This window comes from Centroberyx gerrardi, chromosome 4 (assembly GCF_048128805.1).
Source record: "Centroberyx gerrardi isolate f3 chromosome 4, fCenGer3.hap1.cur.20231027, whole genome shotgun sequence".
In the NCBI taxonomy this organism is placed as follows: Eukaryota; Metazoa; Chordata; class Actinopteri; order Beryciformes; family Berycidae; genus Centroberyx; species Centroberyx gerrardi.
The window spans coordinates 6,263,067-6,279,386 of NC_136000.1; the positions used below are offsets into that span (position 1 = coordinate 6,263,067).

The following is a 16,320-nucleotide window of genomic DNA, read 5'->3' on the forward strand; positions in this document are numbered from 1 at the left end:
CCCTGGCACTCTGTTGAGCTAAATGATTGTATAACACTTCATTAGAAGAGAATGGTTTATCCCTCAGTGCCAGAGCCAGGGGATTACTGTCACATTGTCCTCATTAGGACTTTATAGCCAGTCAAAAGCACACAAGTTTTATCACCTACAATTAAAATGGAAAGACTCATTGGATGACGAGAATAGATTTATTTATTTAGACATCATCGTTGTTCTTTCGAATAATGACACACTTGTTTTAGATAGGTTGCTGCGTTGTTACAACAGCTACACGCTCACATCTTCCACAAAACTATGACTCGTTATTCTTTGCCAGGACACGTTGAATCAAAAGGATGTTCAAATCCTATAAATCCTGGTAATTTGACGTTGCCAGAAGCGGGGGTGAAGGGGGCGAAGGGTGGCTAGGCTCCAGGCCAGTGTCCGCACTGGAGGAGGATCCTGACAGTTAGGATTAGGTGCAATTCCCTTCTCCGAGTCATATCTCTTTTTTTTGACAGGAGAACAAAGCAGTTTGTGTTGCTCTCCGGTCATAAATAGCAGCTGCAGTTTCACCTGGGTGACACGCTCGTCCCCGGAGGAAGAGAGTGGGTGTGAGTTTAGGAAACGGTTGATGATGCAATGTGCAGGTAATTCCACCTTTAGGCCTCGCCCCATCGAGCACTCGGCCTTTCACCCGCTAAAGGAGAATCGCCGACTGCTCCGTCTCTTCCTTGAAGCCCTCTGCGCTCGGGTATTTTTAGCATGATTTCATACGCTCCGTGCAATTAAGAAGGATGCCGGTAAACAATGCGCTGGTGGGAGGCCAGATCCGAACTTGGCTCGGTCGTGTCGAGTCAGACGGTTTCGAGTGAAAAGGAATAACTTCATGCGCTGGCAAGAATGCAGCGCAGTCCATGGGGGTTGCAGGGTTTTTTCTTTTTTCTTTTTTTGTTCACAGAAACACTTGTGTTTTATATTTGCGCCTTGCCACACATTCTTTTGTGTTCGTGGGGGAGGAAGAGGATGAGAGACACTCTGACTTTTGAAGCCTTTCTGTCTTGTCACGTACAGCATTCCACACAGATAGAGTAGGAAGGAACACACACACAACAACCAGTCTTCACCCAGCTTATAAGGAGACTGTGTGTGTGTGTGTGTGTGTGTGTACGTGTGTGTGTGCATGCATTTAGGGGTGCTTGTGTGTGCATTTGTGTGTTTGTGTGCATGGAAGTGTGTAAGTGTGTATGCATACATGCATTTAGGTCTGTGTGTGCATTTATGTGCCTTTGGGTGCATTTAGGTGTGTGTGTGTGTGCATTTGTGTGTCATTTAGATGTTTGTGTGTGTGTGTGTGTGTGTGCATGTACTTTTTACACGTGTCCATGGCAACCTCTGACAAAAATACAAATGGGAGGTCAGAATGGCATCACGCTCACCTTTAGCTCGGCTCTTTGCATTGTCAAAAGATATTTATATCTGGAATGAACAATTGAGAAAGATGGGTTTGATTTCCCCGCTGTGGCCTCGGGCTCGGCCTTCCTGTGGGTGCAGAGTCAACCTCAGTCAGATGCGCTGATTGGAGCCAGATCCTTTGTCCCAAATTCCGTCTCCTTGCACCCTTGAACCTCACGAAATCTCTAAACTAGAACCTTCAGTGATTGGTGTAAGTCCCGCATTTACACGAATCCAGCTCTAATGTGATGTTGTGAAATGTCAGGCAGGCGATGCGGGGGAACATGTGCCGGTGGACAAGAGGGGTCGGCACGCAGGTGAAATAAGTTAAAGGTGAAATTCCAGCGGCAGGCGAGAGCCACACTTACAGTAATAGTTAGTGTAGTTTGGTGTGAAATGGAATGCTGCTGTTAATTCCACATTCTCTGGACCCACTTTCGCTGTTTTTCCTTTTTATGAGGCGGAGGAGGACATCTGTTGGCGTCGTTGACCCTTACAGGAATTCTCCGGGGACCTTTTAATCTTCCGTAGAGATCTATAATGTGAAGATGCAGTGATATGCTATTTTTGTCGACTCTCTCGCCAGATGCTTCGCTGAACTCTTAATACGCTCGTATCGCACCCCTGGGGTCCATGAATTGTCATATGCGATACTGCGAAGGAAGGTAAATGTTCTGCAGACGTTTTATTTTACTGTCCCAAGAGCCCCCTCCGCTCCGCAAACCTCCACAGGCCCCGGGGCTCCCGAGAAGCCCCTTTCGCCGTAAATACCCAGAATTCCTCCAACTTTCGAACCCTATATATTTTGGATTCCTCGGACGCCTTCAGACACTTTGTATCTCAGATGCTCTGATACTCGAGGGGGCAGTGAGACCCCTTAACCCGGCCTTCTCCTTCTTTCCCAACCAACCCCCCCCCCATCCCAAACACACACACACACACACACACTCATACACACGCACACACACACACGCATACACCCCCTGCGATGGATTCCAGATAGGGAATTTAATGCATTTCTGTTTCGCATCACCTCCCAGGAATGCGGCACGCGTGCCACAAGCCTCATAACCCCAGGCTGATGAGTGTGAGGATGTTTAAAGGAGAGAGGGATGATGGGATACAGACGCTGCTGGGGGTTATGGGGCGGGGGCGGGGGGGGGGGGGGACTGGGAGGCGGGGGAGGGAGGAGGGGGGTTGACAGAGTGCATCCGGCGCGGCACTTGGCGTTAATGACAGGCCGTCTCGTTGCATAAAGCAATGTTAGTGCAGCTGTGGTATGTGCCGAGCGCATCTGGACAGCAGATTTTTGGGAACGTATTTTGTGTGTGTGTGTGTGTGTTTGTTTGGTCTGTCCCGTTGCACTCAAATTAACGACTGTTGCACGATACGGAGGGAGGATGGAGTGAATTAACGTAGTTGGGGATCTATCGGGGGGGCAGCGAGGGGGGCGGGGGCGGGGCGATCTAGATGTGGAGACTTTATAAGGTGGTCTGTTCTGCATAACGTTGGGGGAATGTTTTTCTGTTTTGGTAGTGTCACTCATTCATGCGTACTGAATCTTGTCCTGCATGGGTCAAATAGGATCTCCAGTTAATTCTTAGGGTTCGTTTTAACCTTCTTTGAGTACCAGATGGGTGGAGTTTAACACATACAGCAGGACAATGAGATGGATACCAGCTTAGTCACAGGAAAGTGTTTGAAAGTCAGTTTAGTGTGCTTTGGTGTGATTGACAGCTCACCTGACACTGTCTGAACTGTCCCGATGAATTTAACCCCACCCATTTGGTACTCCATGCAGGGTAAAGCATATCCGACCCAGGTTGGTCTAAATATTAACACTGGTAATTTAAACCTGTGATTGGCAGGAAGGTTTCTTTTACATATTTTCTTCTTCACACTTCCAAGTTGAATTGAGTCCCTCATCGTCCAAATACTCCCAAAATAGGCCTGAGTTTGTGTCCAGTCAATGGCCAGAAATGATATTGATCAAATCATTTCACGACTAACAATTTAATTACACATAGGCGATTACAAAATTATAGAACGGCATATGATACCGATAATATTGTCTGTATCTTGCATAGCTAGACAAGAGACAACGATCAGCTTTATTTTGGAAAATGGAGGGTCTAGACAGTGAAGTCATGGAAACTGCTCTGTCCCTAGGTGATCCACAATAACACATATACAGTTAAACAGTACGAGTGGCTCCCCATGCCTCTGTTGCTAGACTTTTGCCACAGGAGATTCTTCTCTTTCCACGCTCAGTGCTGATGTGTTCTGTGGTGCCACAGCGCCATCTGGAGGACATACATGATCCGACAGCCAATTCTTGTGGCGATGCAGATGGGCAACATTGCCAGCAACTGGTTACAAAGTGATGTGGTGGGTCAGACATGTTTGGCATTTTTTCCTGGCAACATGGTGTTCCTATGTGCTTAAAGTGCAGTGCTCCTTAGTCACTGCTACCCAGTTGGAAGTTGGCAAAAAGTTGCCTCAATGGGCAACCTGCTACACTGTGCATAAAAAATAATAAGTTTATTTTTCTAGCACCATTCATACATAGAATGCAACTCAAAGTGCTTTACATAAAATAGATTGATTGGATTAAAACAATTATAAGCAAAAGACAAAATAAAAATATAGATAAAGAGAACTTTTTTGTTTGCTTTTTTGTTTGCTCAAAAAATGAGAAAATTAATGTTTTTTCAAAAAAAGAAGAAGCAAGATAAGCCAGTTACTCAAGACATGTTTTATTACATAGTTCAGTCTTCAGCTATATACATACATATAAAAACACAAAACAGAAACCACAATGTTCACAAACGATGACGTATCGAAGGCACTGATGGTTACAGCACAGGACAAATGTTCTGCAGTTAGCTTTCCTGTTTCCAGTGAGGCTTTGGCAAAACGCCCTATCTCTGACACAGTGTTTAAAGGCAGGCAATGTTTAGGGCCAGTTTAGCTAGAGATGAACCCTAACCCTAAGATTAACCCTCGGGCAAACAGACTCAGGTCAATGGAGACAAGAGCACTTTGATGATGGGAGTAAAATGGGACAGCAAGTTAGTGAATTATACTGCCATTTTAATGCCTAATGATTTCACAATCAGTATCAGGAAGATATAACAGAGCTTTGTTAATGTGGGAAGTATCACAGCCTTTACATTAGACAAGTCATCCACAGGTGCTAATGATGGCTCCTGTGTGTTGCTGCTTTAGTAAGGAAAACAAAAAAGGTAACCGGTGTTAAAATATTTACACAAATCCCTTGTAATCTCCATTGAAATTGGTCCCAAAGAGTTAAAAGGAAAAAAAAAAAGTGTTGCCACAGGAATGTGAGTAGTTGAATGGTAACGCGTTCAGTGGCTCGTTGCTCGCTCACAGACCTTAGACCCTATGACACTATGACAGCCTGAACATAAAACAGTGAATTTCCACTTTAGCTGTCTGCATCGGTCTTCACCTGCTCCCTTATTTGTCAATTGCAGTAGGTCAGACTCTGGTGAACAGTAGTGCACTTCATAGATACAACCAGACAGTCAGGGAAAAGTGGAACAAAACAGGAACTAAACGCTAGCAGGGTACAAACTCTTTTTAAATCATGAATAAACCAAATTTAAATATCTATTTTGTATTTTTGTTACCCTGTCAGGAGGTTAGCTAATGTCGGCTTTTACATATTCAACAGTCTCCACTGTTAACAGACTATTAAATACTCAGAACTGATGACTTTGTATCAAAAGAGACTGGTAGCATCATTAGCGAGTTGGCTGCACCGCTGCAAATACCCAGATGGCTCGTCTGTGGCGGACAGAGTTGTCATTTGAGATGCGTCCAATGAAGGCACGCCTCATCGCACACATCGCTGAGTCAGCGGGCGTTGGGTCAATGTTGGACCAAGGCACTCTTTAAAGGGGCAATAAGTACGATTTTATTGCCCAATAGCACAAAATGACTAATATATCTGCAGAGGGTTGATAGTGTTGTTGATCAATACTAATGACTCAGTGATTACTGGGCCAGAGACTTGTGTAGGAGGAAACAATTTCTATCAATGTTGTTGTAAATCCTACTGGTTGCTCATAGAGGCCAATAAAGGGATAAAGGTCATAGATTACTTAATGCCCCTTTAAAATAAAACTCCATTATTAATCTAGCTCTGTTTTATTTCCCATTTAAAACCGTTCGACTGACGTGTTTCGGCCACATTCCTTCTTGAGATGCTACTTGATCTTGGTACTTTTAGGTTTTTGGATTCCACTGAAAATCCGGTTACCAAAGAACTCCTTTCAATCACTACTTAGATGTTACACTTGTCGTGTATCCCAGCAGCCCTCTCTCCTCCTCTCTGCTCCTACTTCTTCTTCTTCTTCTTTTTGTTCGATCAGCAGATATCTGAGCCGGAGCCGTGTCTCAGGTTCGGGGACAGAGGAGGCTCTACTGGGCCTGGGCCGGCTGGTTCTTCCTGTCCTGCCACTCCTTCTCCCTCAGACTGAGCTCCGCCTCAGAAAAGGCTGCAGGGCCCCAGTTGGTGATCATCTGGTTCCCCTTGGAGCCTGGAGGGGGGGAAATTAAAGAGACTGTTCAAGACAGAGGAATATTGCATTCAGGTAGACTACAACAGTGGTTCTCAACGTGGGGTCCGGGGACCACCAGGGGTCCTTGACGGGGGTTCCAAGGGGTCCTCAGCAAATTGATGAATTGTTAAACTTCACCATCATTTCATTTACAAGAAGTTAACACAATTAGAGAATGTAGAAGAATTGTCTCATGGATTTCTGGACAAAATCATATCTAACAATAAAAATATTCTCAGATTTTGGTCAGAGAGAAAAAATCTCATCAAATGGGGGTCCGTGGCCCTAAATTAGGGGTCCTTGATATGAAAAAGGTTGAGAATCACTGGACTACAACACTCAGTGATAATGTGTCTATTTATCTCTCACATTTTTCACGTTGTTTTGGGCTTTTTTAGTTTTTTTGGATATACGCCTCCCTTTACTTTTTAATGGGAGATTTTTTTAATGGGTTTTCCTGCTTTTTTTTTGTGTTTCTGATCTCTGAATATTCTCTAGTCGCTCCAATCCCTTGGACCAGAGGTGTCAGAGGCTTAATCACTAAACCAGATATAAAAATCCAAATGGTGTTAAGGGTTGGACACAAAAAGTGAGCCCCACAAGTGTTTCGAGAAGAAGTCATTAATATTTTAGGTCCATATTCATTATTTTGCATACAAGATGATACATGACTGTGAGGTTAAAGTGCAGACTCTCATGTTTCAACTGAGCTTGATTTCATCAATATCAGATGAACTGTTAAAAAACCGCAGCCCTTTTTCCTCATTAACCTCATTTTCACCAAAGGAATTTGGACAGATTGAGATTATAGCCATGAAGTAGTCATTTTAGTGTGTAATAAAAAAATATTCTTATGAAGCCTTCAACTTACAAACATCAGCAAAATCTTGATATCTCATTACCAGGTTGTCTCTTTCCTGCCTTTTTACATGTGTGCTTCGCTCCAACCTGCTCTGAGCTGCGTGCAGCACGGTTAGCTGAGGGAGTCTAAATAACCAAGAGTCTAGTAATCAAACCAGCCCGGTTGTTTCTCCCTATACTAATTTTCCTAATGAACTCTATGGGGAAATTAGTAGGGAGAAACCACCATTAAATTTATTCATACCAGGAGTCGGCTTGTAGCTTTAGGGGAATCGTGGGCGCAATTCAACAAGACGTAATGTGGCGCTCTGAAACTCACAGATTGAATGTGTGCCACAAAATAACAGCCTGGTTATCATTTTTATTTCCTTCAGCCTGCTCTTCAGGTCTATTTTATTCTAGCTGCAAAAAGTGCAAAGTGCAGTGTATGCTTTGGTCCAGTGAAACCATAGCAACTGATAATGTAATAACAGCTGGATAATGTAATAACCTTTCAAAATGTAATGTAATGTCCCTCTACATGAGTCAAGCATGTAATAAAACCTAATATTGTATTTTTATTTGTATTGTGTTGTATTGTATTGTATTGTATTGTATTACACACACACACACACACACACACACACACACACACACACAGGCAGCAGTGTGCAGTCGTTACCTGGCTGGATGAGCCGTATCAAGCCCTCATGATGAGCCACCTTGTGCTTCCAGGTCCTGGTGTTGTTGGTTGCGTCCTCCAGCTTCTTCATCACCGTCTGCCTCACACCAGGCACACAAGGAAACACACAGAGAAAACACACACATAGTTATTAACTGGAAAATATACAATGAGGGGGTTCTTTAAGGTGTTTGTGCTTTTCTAAGAACACCTTTTGTAAACTGGGAGACCTTATTTGACATTTAAGGACCACAATTGAAATAGGCCATTCAAACGTATTGTGTCATTTGGATAAATATAATGTAGTATGCTTATTGGTATATTTGTATCACTCATTTGCATGCAATTATTAACCATTCATAAGTTCCTAACATGTTTCTCTACCATGTCCAACTAGCTGCCTCCCATCCAGCAGTCACATAGCGACACCATTTGGTCAAGGAAGGTACTGCAGTGTTAACACCATGGTCCACAGAAATGCATTCACTTTTTTGCTCAAGGTTGCTGAGAACAGGCACACTTTAAAAGTACAATTATAACCTACTTATTATCATTACAACCCAATTAGAAGATATTAAAAATAGATCACAATGCATTAGAAGAGTGGTTATTAATACAGTTACAGCTCATAATGCCCTACATTGAGAACCAGGCTTAATTTAATGATGGGTGAGTTTCTAATTTGTTTCACAAGGAGACAACACATGTTATAAGAGTGTTATAACAGCTTCTAATGCTTATGCACTACTGGAACACATTGTAGTCCATTATAGCTGTACTCCTAACCCACGAGTATTCAAACTGGGTGTAGGAAAAACATTTTTTTTATTTCAAGTGTGCAAAACGTTGGCACAACCACAGAACCTCAAACACTTAGTACAAATTCCCGCAAAGATTCAAAACTGAGCTTCAAACTTTCAGAGTTTTGTGCCAGTGATATTTCTCCACATTTATGTCTTGGTAGCCATTTTATGAGTTGCTGAGGGTGGTGCTGACTGAGCTTAGTGCTTTCTGGGTTTGGGAAATAGGGAAAATACTATGGGAAAAGCCTATTACAAATAAAAGGCATTATTCTTGTTCTTACTCCTATTCTTGTGTGATGTGTGTAGTCTACTGTCCAGAATCTTGCACATTTTCTTTGCTCTATGTGTGAGGTTCTTGTACCATGTGTGTTAATGTGCACTGTGACACTCTGTAAGCCGTCAGTATAACTCTGCACAAATGTCGTCAAGACAGTTTCCTGTATATTGCACTTTGTACACTTTGTGATTACTGTGGCAACTACTCCCAGTCTCCTACTACTAGTTATGCCACTGCTACTGCTGCTACTATTACTAATAATGCTGCTGCTACCACCAGTGTTCCCTCCAACCCAGTGGTGTCCAGGCTTGTACCATGGAAGAGTGTGCAGGTTTTTATTAGAGCTGATCTCAATAATTAGTCCCTCAATTTTTGGTTGAAGGTGCCAGTTAGTGAAATCATCTGATGTAGAGTTTGATTGGACTGAAAACCTGCAGACTCTTCCATGGCACAGGACTGGACACTACTGGCTTAGAGGGAACATTAACTACTACTAACCACTAGTTCCAGTACTACCACTATGGCTACTGCCTACTGCTGCTACTGCTATAATCTGACCTGGTACTGCTCCAGCGCCCCCTGCCTCTCGCTCTCCAGCTGCTCCAGCTGCTTCATGGCGGCCTGCAGCGCGCTCTCCTTGGCCAGACGCTCCTTCTCCAGCTCCTGTTTCTCAGCCTCCGTCTCTGAGATGGCCCGCTGCTGCCGCAGGTGGATCTGCTCTAGCTCCACCCTCTTGGTCGCCTCCTCCTCCAGTAGCCTGGTAATCCACATAGGTGTCATCATGGGCAACATGGAATATAATGCCATATATAAAAGACTATGACTATTTAAATATACATTGTCATAGGAGAAGTATGGTGTCATACATGGAACAACATACATTCCTACTCCTTGTCTTACAGCCTCAATTCAATGTTTTAGATTCCCTCTGTAGCTCAGATTTAGCAACATTTTAAAAAAGGGAAAAAAATTACAATTTTAGTAGGAACCCTATATGTTCTTAAAGTCACAACACAGGTTGTACAATACAGATCTGTTACAGGTCTGTTTTAATTCAATGTAATGTAAACACTGAATAAACTTTTACAGCCTAAAAAGACATTTAAAACTTATGTTTAGCTATCACATAGTGTCATATGCAGTTGCCTCTGTCCAAAAAACACATGAATGAATTAATGAATGAATGGATGGATGAATGAATGAATGAACTAATTAATGATAAACAAACAAGTAAAGCTGGTTGTGGCATGGCAGTGTTTCAGCAGGTGGCGCCATATTGCAATTCTGGATTGTGGTTTCAAGAATCAGAAAATTTGGTACACAGAGTAAATAAAGTATCAGAAGGACATTTTTACTGCTACTTTTACTTGAATTTACTGCAAGTCACATGGACGAAAGCATCCACCAAATGGCCTCTGTTAAATACTTAAGGATAAGGGACTGATCGCTCTCCTTTTAACACAGTAGACAGCACAGTGGTGAGGAGAATGGTGCTGACACACTCACTGCCGGTCAGACAGAATATGATGTGGAAAGCAAATGTCAGCAGAGAGGAAGGAAGGACAAGGGAGGAAATGTGGCGGACAGAAGGAACTACGAGTCCCATGTCTGGCTGTGTGTGTGTGCCTCTAATAGAAATAGGAGCAAACCCTGTGCTTGATGAAGCCCGAAGCAGTGAATCGTTTGTCAAATAAACCAGACTTTTACTTGCAAAATGAATGAGCTCCTTTACTTCCAAGTAGGGTTCAACCGATATCAGTATTTCAAGGCCAAACTTGCATGGAATCCGATCAAATTTTGAATAGGTTAATGAATTCCCATAGACATCCAGTGTAGTATCAATTATACAATAAGTAGTCAAACAAGCTGCATCATATCCATCATATCGGAGGTGGACTACACTGACTGGCCAATATCCAGTTTTTAATAAACTGGATAAAAAAGGCCTATAACAGCCTGATACATCTGCAAAATTATGTATTAGTCTAACCCTACTTCTAACCACGTGTTCCCCTGAAATCTCATGTGTGTGTGTGTGTATGTATATGTTCATGCTTGTCTGTGTGTACCCCCTCACTGCCTGCTTGTATAGAGGGCTTTCAGGTGACATAACACACTCTCTGGCGGCCATATTGGAGGTCCTAATTCTCTTGAGCAATAACAGCTGTGAACAGCTGGCTGTGTTTGTCCGTCTCAACAGAATTTAATAGTCATGGTTAATTTCTGTGCTGTTTTTGATCATTTTGTCACTGATAAATCTGAACATTTTGTGTTTACTATCAGCTTGTTAGCTAGCTAACCATAGAATCTGGTCAGCTAACCATCACTGTCTTGTTGTTAACACATCTGATTCTCACAGCTAACGTTACGTAGCTAGTAGCTAGTAGCTAGTTAGTGTTATTAGTGGCTTGTAGTTGCATGATAACATTAGTTGCTTTGCTAAATTAAAGGTCTGTTATAATAACCTAATTTAAACCAGTTTTTACATGTAAAATTATCGAAATACCCACATACCCAATTTTTTTTTCAGATATATCTTTTCTAGCCCAGTTGTTAAATATTCAACCAATATTTGTGCACAGCCAATTTCTCCAATGGACCTCCATGGAGGCACCAGCCATGCAGCCTCTGTAGGCCCACTGTTTGCCCACTGACCGTGCCTGCAGCTTGCGGACCGTCTCCTCGTCCTGCCTGGCGTGCCTCTCGTCCTCCAGAGCGTCCTCCAGCCGGCGGTACATGTCCTCCAGCTCCCGGACCCGCTGCAGATACTGCTCCAGCTCAGTGGACTTCTGGGCCACCTGCTCCTCCATCTGCTGCCGTACCTGTTGAACCAGGAAATACAGAGCCACACATTATCCAATATTCATTATCAATACGTGATAGTCTCTTTGAAGAGTCCATTGTTTAATAAGTGGTCTTAAAGGAGTACACCAAGTTTGGGAGAATGGCCCGTTGGTCAATTTACCCTTTAAGTGATGAGAACATAGACGTCAAAATCATCCATGTGTCCCTGGTAGATCATTTGCTCTGGTGCTTCATGCTAACTCTTTAGCATACACTATGCTGACTGATTGTAGGCGACTAGCATTATCCAAGTATGAAGACTGACCTTTTAGGAATAAAAGTTGTTGTTGGTTTTTATTATACAGCCTTTAGATTTACAAATTGTGAATGAATCATCATTAACTTAATTCAGCTGACGCAGCCAGGGTTATTTTTGGAACTATTTCTGGTGAGCAATCACATGTTCATCCACTGCACAGTGATTTTTAGCTGCACACAGTCTCCCGTTGCCCACTGCCTTAACTTCCAGTGGAGACAGGGAAAGTAGTCCCTGCTAGTTCAAAACAACAGGGTTTTTTTGTATCATATTCCATTTAAATTTTACCAATCCCCTACACAAAACTGCCAGACTTGGCATCTTAGCATTTACTCACTTTGAGATAATGCTAGTTGCTAACAGCCATTCAACACACTCTGTTTGTACTTTGTAGTTAGTTGGTGTGTATTAGCATGTGAGTTTAAGTTCATTTCTATGTGCTGAGGCTTCGTTCTACCACACTATTTCTATTAATAATATCAATGAGAACCAACTGTTCTCTTCCTTAGAACACAACAAAGACTGAAACAGAGATGGAAACTAACCAACATCTCACTGATGGACAACAAACATCATGAACATCTGCTTGTACACTCTCTTCATGATCTGAAGAAGGCATGTTAGCATTAACCACAGAATCGTGATGCCTTATCACCAGAGGCGGTGTAGCGTAGCACATGTGGTGGATGTGTTTAACCAAAGTGCCTTACAGTACCATCAGTGCATACAAGTCTCCAAACCCTGTCAGCGCTAGGTGAGTAAGATAGAACCGTATATATGAGAAATGATTAAATGTGTAGTGAAGATACCAGTAAACAGTAAATGACTCATCAGCCATCACCGGTGTCAGTACTGCAGTACAGCTTCGATCAGCTTCGATCTATTTACACTATGATTTTACACATCAGAGCAAATGTGGCACTTTTTGCTTTTGACTGTAAATACTGGTTACTATGAGAAAGGTTTTACACACCAGTCACACGATCAGTTGACAAAAAAAAGAGGAAGCTATTAGATCATGCGTTAAGCATAACCGGAACACTGATGCCTTTATCTGCAACTGTAGAAGTTAAGATATAAAATAGGGAACACTACTTATCAATGAAACAGGAGGATATTTCATTGAATCTATATTAAACATAATATGTATGACATTTGATGGCACTACATTGAACATTATGGGTATTTTACTTATTTTGCATTGAATATTAAACACTTGAATCGTTTTATATTGTGTATTTGCTCCACCACAGGCTCTGATGTGATGACTCGGTGGCAGATAAGGATGAGCGACGTACCATTTTCTCTCTCTCCAGGTCCGTCCTGTAACGGTCCTGGAGTTCGGTTTGGGTCTGAAGACGCCGCCGCTCTTCCTCCGCCGCATTAGCCGCCGCCTCCTCCAGGGCCTGGCCAATAGAAACAGACATGGCGGTCAACCAAAGTCAATTTCCTGAGTTGTATAATAGGTTTTGAAAGGTTCTCATGGACTTTAGGGGTCATGGGACATATCCAGCACATACAGAACATCTAAATTCATGTTAAATTCATGTTTAACTAAAAGAAGCAAAGGAGGAAAAACACCAAAACTGGTGTTACAGTGTTTTCACATGGACACAGCCCTATCTAGGGGGGTTTACTACGTTCAGATGATGTCAGTTTGAAAGGCTGGAAGAAAGCAACGGCCTAAATAACACAGAAGCGGAGATGTTATCTCTAAACAGCGATTTAAACATAGTAGCGTTCTTTGCTGGAAAGACACAAACAAGCTGTGAAGAGGAATTGAAAGAGAACATATGCAGCTGCTAAAATAACATTTCTTGCTAAGAACTGCTGATACAGAAACAGAATCTCAAAAAATAAACAGAGAAATTGGGAATCCCTATTCCAAAACACATTAACATTAATACAATAATATATCACTCCACTGTTTTTCTGAGCCCTGAAACCAACATTATAACCTGCATAACATTTACACTGTATATTGTAATGTAACCATACAGTGATTAACCACTCATACCAGTACTAGATATATTGCTTGATGTAAGAATAATGTATTTATTCATTATTATTATTATTTTCATTATTATTAAGTGTAACAGCAAGTCGTAGGACTGTTCAGGTTTGCGCTGTTCAGGTTTTTGTGGCTTCTAGTTGTTGTTGTTGTTATTGAACATTTATCTATTAAACATTTGTGTTTTTTTTATAACAATGGTGTGTTATTGCCTACTTTTATAAAAAATAGTAAGCATTTGAGCCTGAAGTGACCTGGTTGTCTTATAGATTAGGACCCATGTTCTCATAAAGTCATGAGTTTGAATCCTGCTCACAGCCTTTGTTGCACGTCATCCCCCTCCTTGTCCAGTAAAGCAGATATGCCAGAAAAAATATCTTTAAATAAATGAGGCGGGCCAGGTGGATTAGTGGTCCCATTAACCCCGTGTTGACTCCTGTCACCCAGCTGTGAAGTGTCTGCAGACTGCGACACACACTCCTTATAGCAGGTTAGTGTGGAGATGCCAGCTGGAACAGAGCACCTATTGTGTATGTGTGAACCCAGACTTCACTGGAGATGACCCTGGGCCTCTCTGTGTGTGTGTGTGTGTGTGTGTGTGTGTGTGTGTGTACATGCATGTGCATTGTGCATTCATGCAATCAAGTATGCGAGACAGGGACTTGCACCTCAATGGCAGATTGTTCTCCAGTTCTTGTGCGTTCAGGAGAGCAGTGTCATCTCTGACAAAGACAAATTGTTGCCTTAGTGAAACTAGTAGCCGTCCTCGACCTCGACTACGCTGCATTATGTGACGTGTCATTATGTGCCGACTGCTGCTGTGTCTCAACCTCTGTCACAACGGGTGCTGACGGTTGCAGCATTCATAGTATTACTGCACTGTCATCTACTGTACTTAAAAAAAAAAACTAAAAAAAAAAACTTTTAACTCCAATTTTGGTGATTTTCATGTTTTCACTTCAGTTAAAGGATTACATGATATAATTATCTGACCCCTTGGGCTTATGAAACACTTTGGATCACGTCAAAAATGTATTATCAAGGTAAAAACAAGGCAGTTTTTCTTTATTTTTGAAAGTTTACATTTTGGAGATGCAAGGTTTTCACTCGACAGCGACTATATGTCGTCGTGACCGCTCTGAAAATAAACAATGCTTCTGTTTTTACTCTGCAACGAAGCCATGTCATTTACAGCTAATGCCATCGCCTCTTACAGATCAATAACAGCAATAACTTAGACCTAAAAAATATAAAACATCCAGTATAGTAATAGTAAGTACCAACTAGTTCCTTAATTTTCGGGAAGCTGACACTTCCTATCAAGCAGAATGTCCAGCTGATAGCAGGAAACAGCCTTTCGTCATCATCAGTATTTGGAGACGCTGAATTTTAACAGCCAATCAACAGTTTCAATTAGGACTGGAAAAACAAGTTAAGTGAGTGCAAATGTCTCCCCCTCTACCCCTTTCATTTCCCTGAATGGTACAATCCACATTCTTCTGACTGGAGTGGGTGAGACTATTCATGAGAGGGAGGCCACAAGGTGGGGCTAATCTATTATTGACATTCATGAGCACATGGAGTGTAACTGCCAACAACAATGGGTTTCTGTAGAAGGAAACTCATCACGCAGTTTTTAGGTGACCTACTTGTGTGTGAGGGACTGAAACCAGCATCGGGTCGTATATATAATGAATACACTGGTGGCAGTTATAAGGGCTGATCTAAAAATGATGCATGTCGCTTTCAGGTTGTCTAGTGCTATTTTAAGTGTGATGTCGTCTACAAGGAAGTTTCTTCTGTACTGGTTTAGCTTGATAGAAGTGCTGTAACTGTACAGTGATGACAACATGATTGTTCTGGTTGGGTAAAGAAGCACCTTGCCTGGGTGACTTCCAACATTAACAAGCTACGTAGTAAAGAATTTTAAACACAACATGACACAGCCGTCGCGACATTCCTCACCAATCTCTATCACCTCTTATATCTGAAGCATGATGGAAAACAAAAATGACTTCTTGTGATTGAGGAGTATTCAGCTACTCAAGAGTGACTGAGTTGCTATTAAGCACTAGCGACCGACTTGTTTCTGCTGCCATGTTGCACTGTTGTTGTTTTTTTTTATCATGTACTAATGGTGTGATACTGTTGAGCCCTGTAGGGAAATTCAGGGAGGTCAGAGGTCAGGGTCAGCTAACAGAACAGCACCCAAGGCTCTGGGAGGGATTTAGTAGCTGATTATATTATAATTATTCCATTAGTCCAAGAATGCCAAGTGTGTCCCGTTCCTTCCCAAGTTGTCTTAGAGCTCTGATTCTCAACCTTTTTCATATCAAGGATCCCTAATTTAGTCCACATTAGGGCCACAGACCCCCATTTGATGAGATTTTGTCTATCTGACCCAAATCTGAGAATATTTTTATTGTTAGATATGATTTTGTCCAGAATCCCATAACTATCTGTATTGTAGGTAGAGAGATAGTGAAACTATGATCAAAACGGTCATTATTCTACATTCTCTAGTTGTGTTAACTTCTTGTAAATGAAATAATGCTGAAGTTTAACAATTCATCAATTTGCTGGGGAC

General features: G+C 42.1%; 1 protein-coding gene across 1 annotated transcript in view; it reads right to left on the reverse strand.

The window, feature by feature from the left end:
* Positions 1–4,174: 4,174 nt before the first annotated feature.
* Positions 4,175–16,320, reverse strand: part of swap70b (switching B cell complex subunit SWAP70b) — a 29,502-nt gene continuing 17,356 nt past the window's right edge. The window contains exons 8-12 of the mRNA XM_071904935.2: positions 13,021–13,128; positions 11,278–11,444; positions 9,181–9,379; positions 7,543–7,639; positions 4,175–5,999 (exon numbers count right to left, since the gene is read on the reverse strand). Coding sequence (XP_071761036.1) covers positions 5,881–5,999; positions 7,543–7,639; positions 9,181–9,379; positions 11,278–11,444; positions 13,021–13,128 — 690 coding nt within the window. The 3' untranslated portion in view covers positions 4,175–5,880. The remainder of the gene's footprint in view (positions 6,000–7,542; positions 7,640–9,180; positions 9,380–11,277; positions 11,445–13,020; positions 13,129–16,320) is intronic.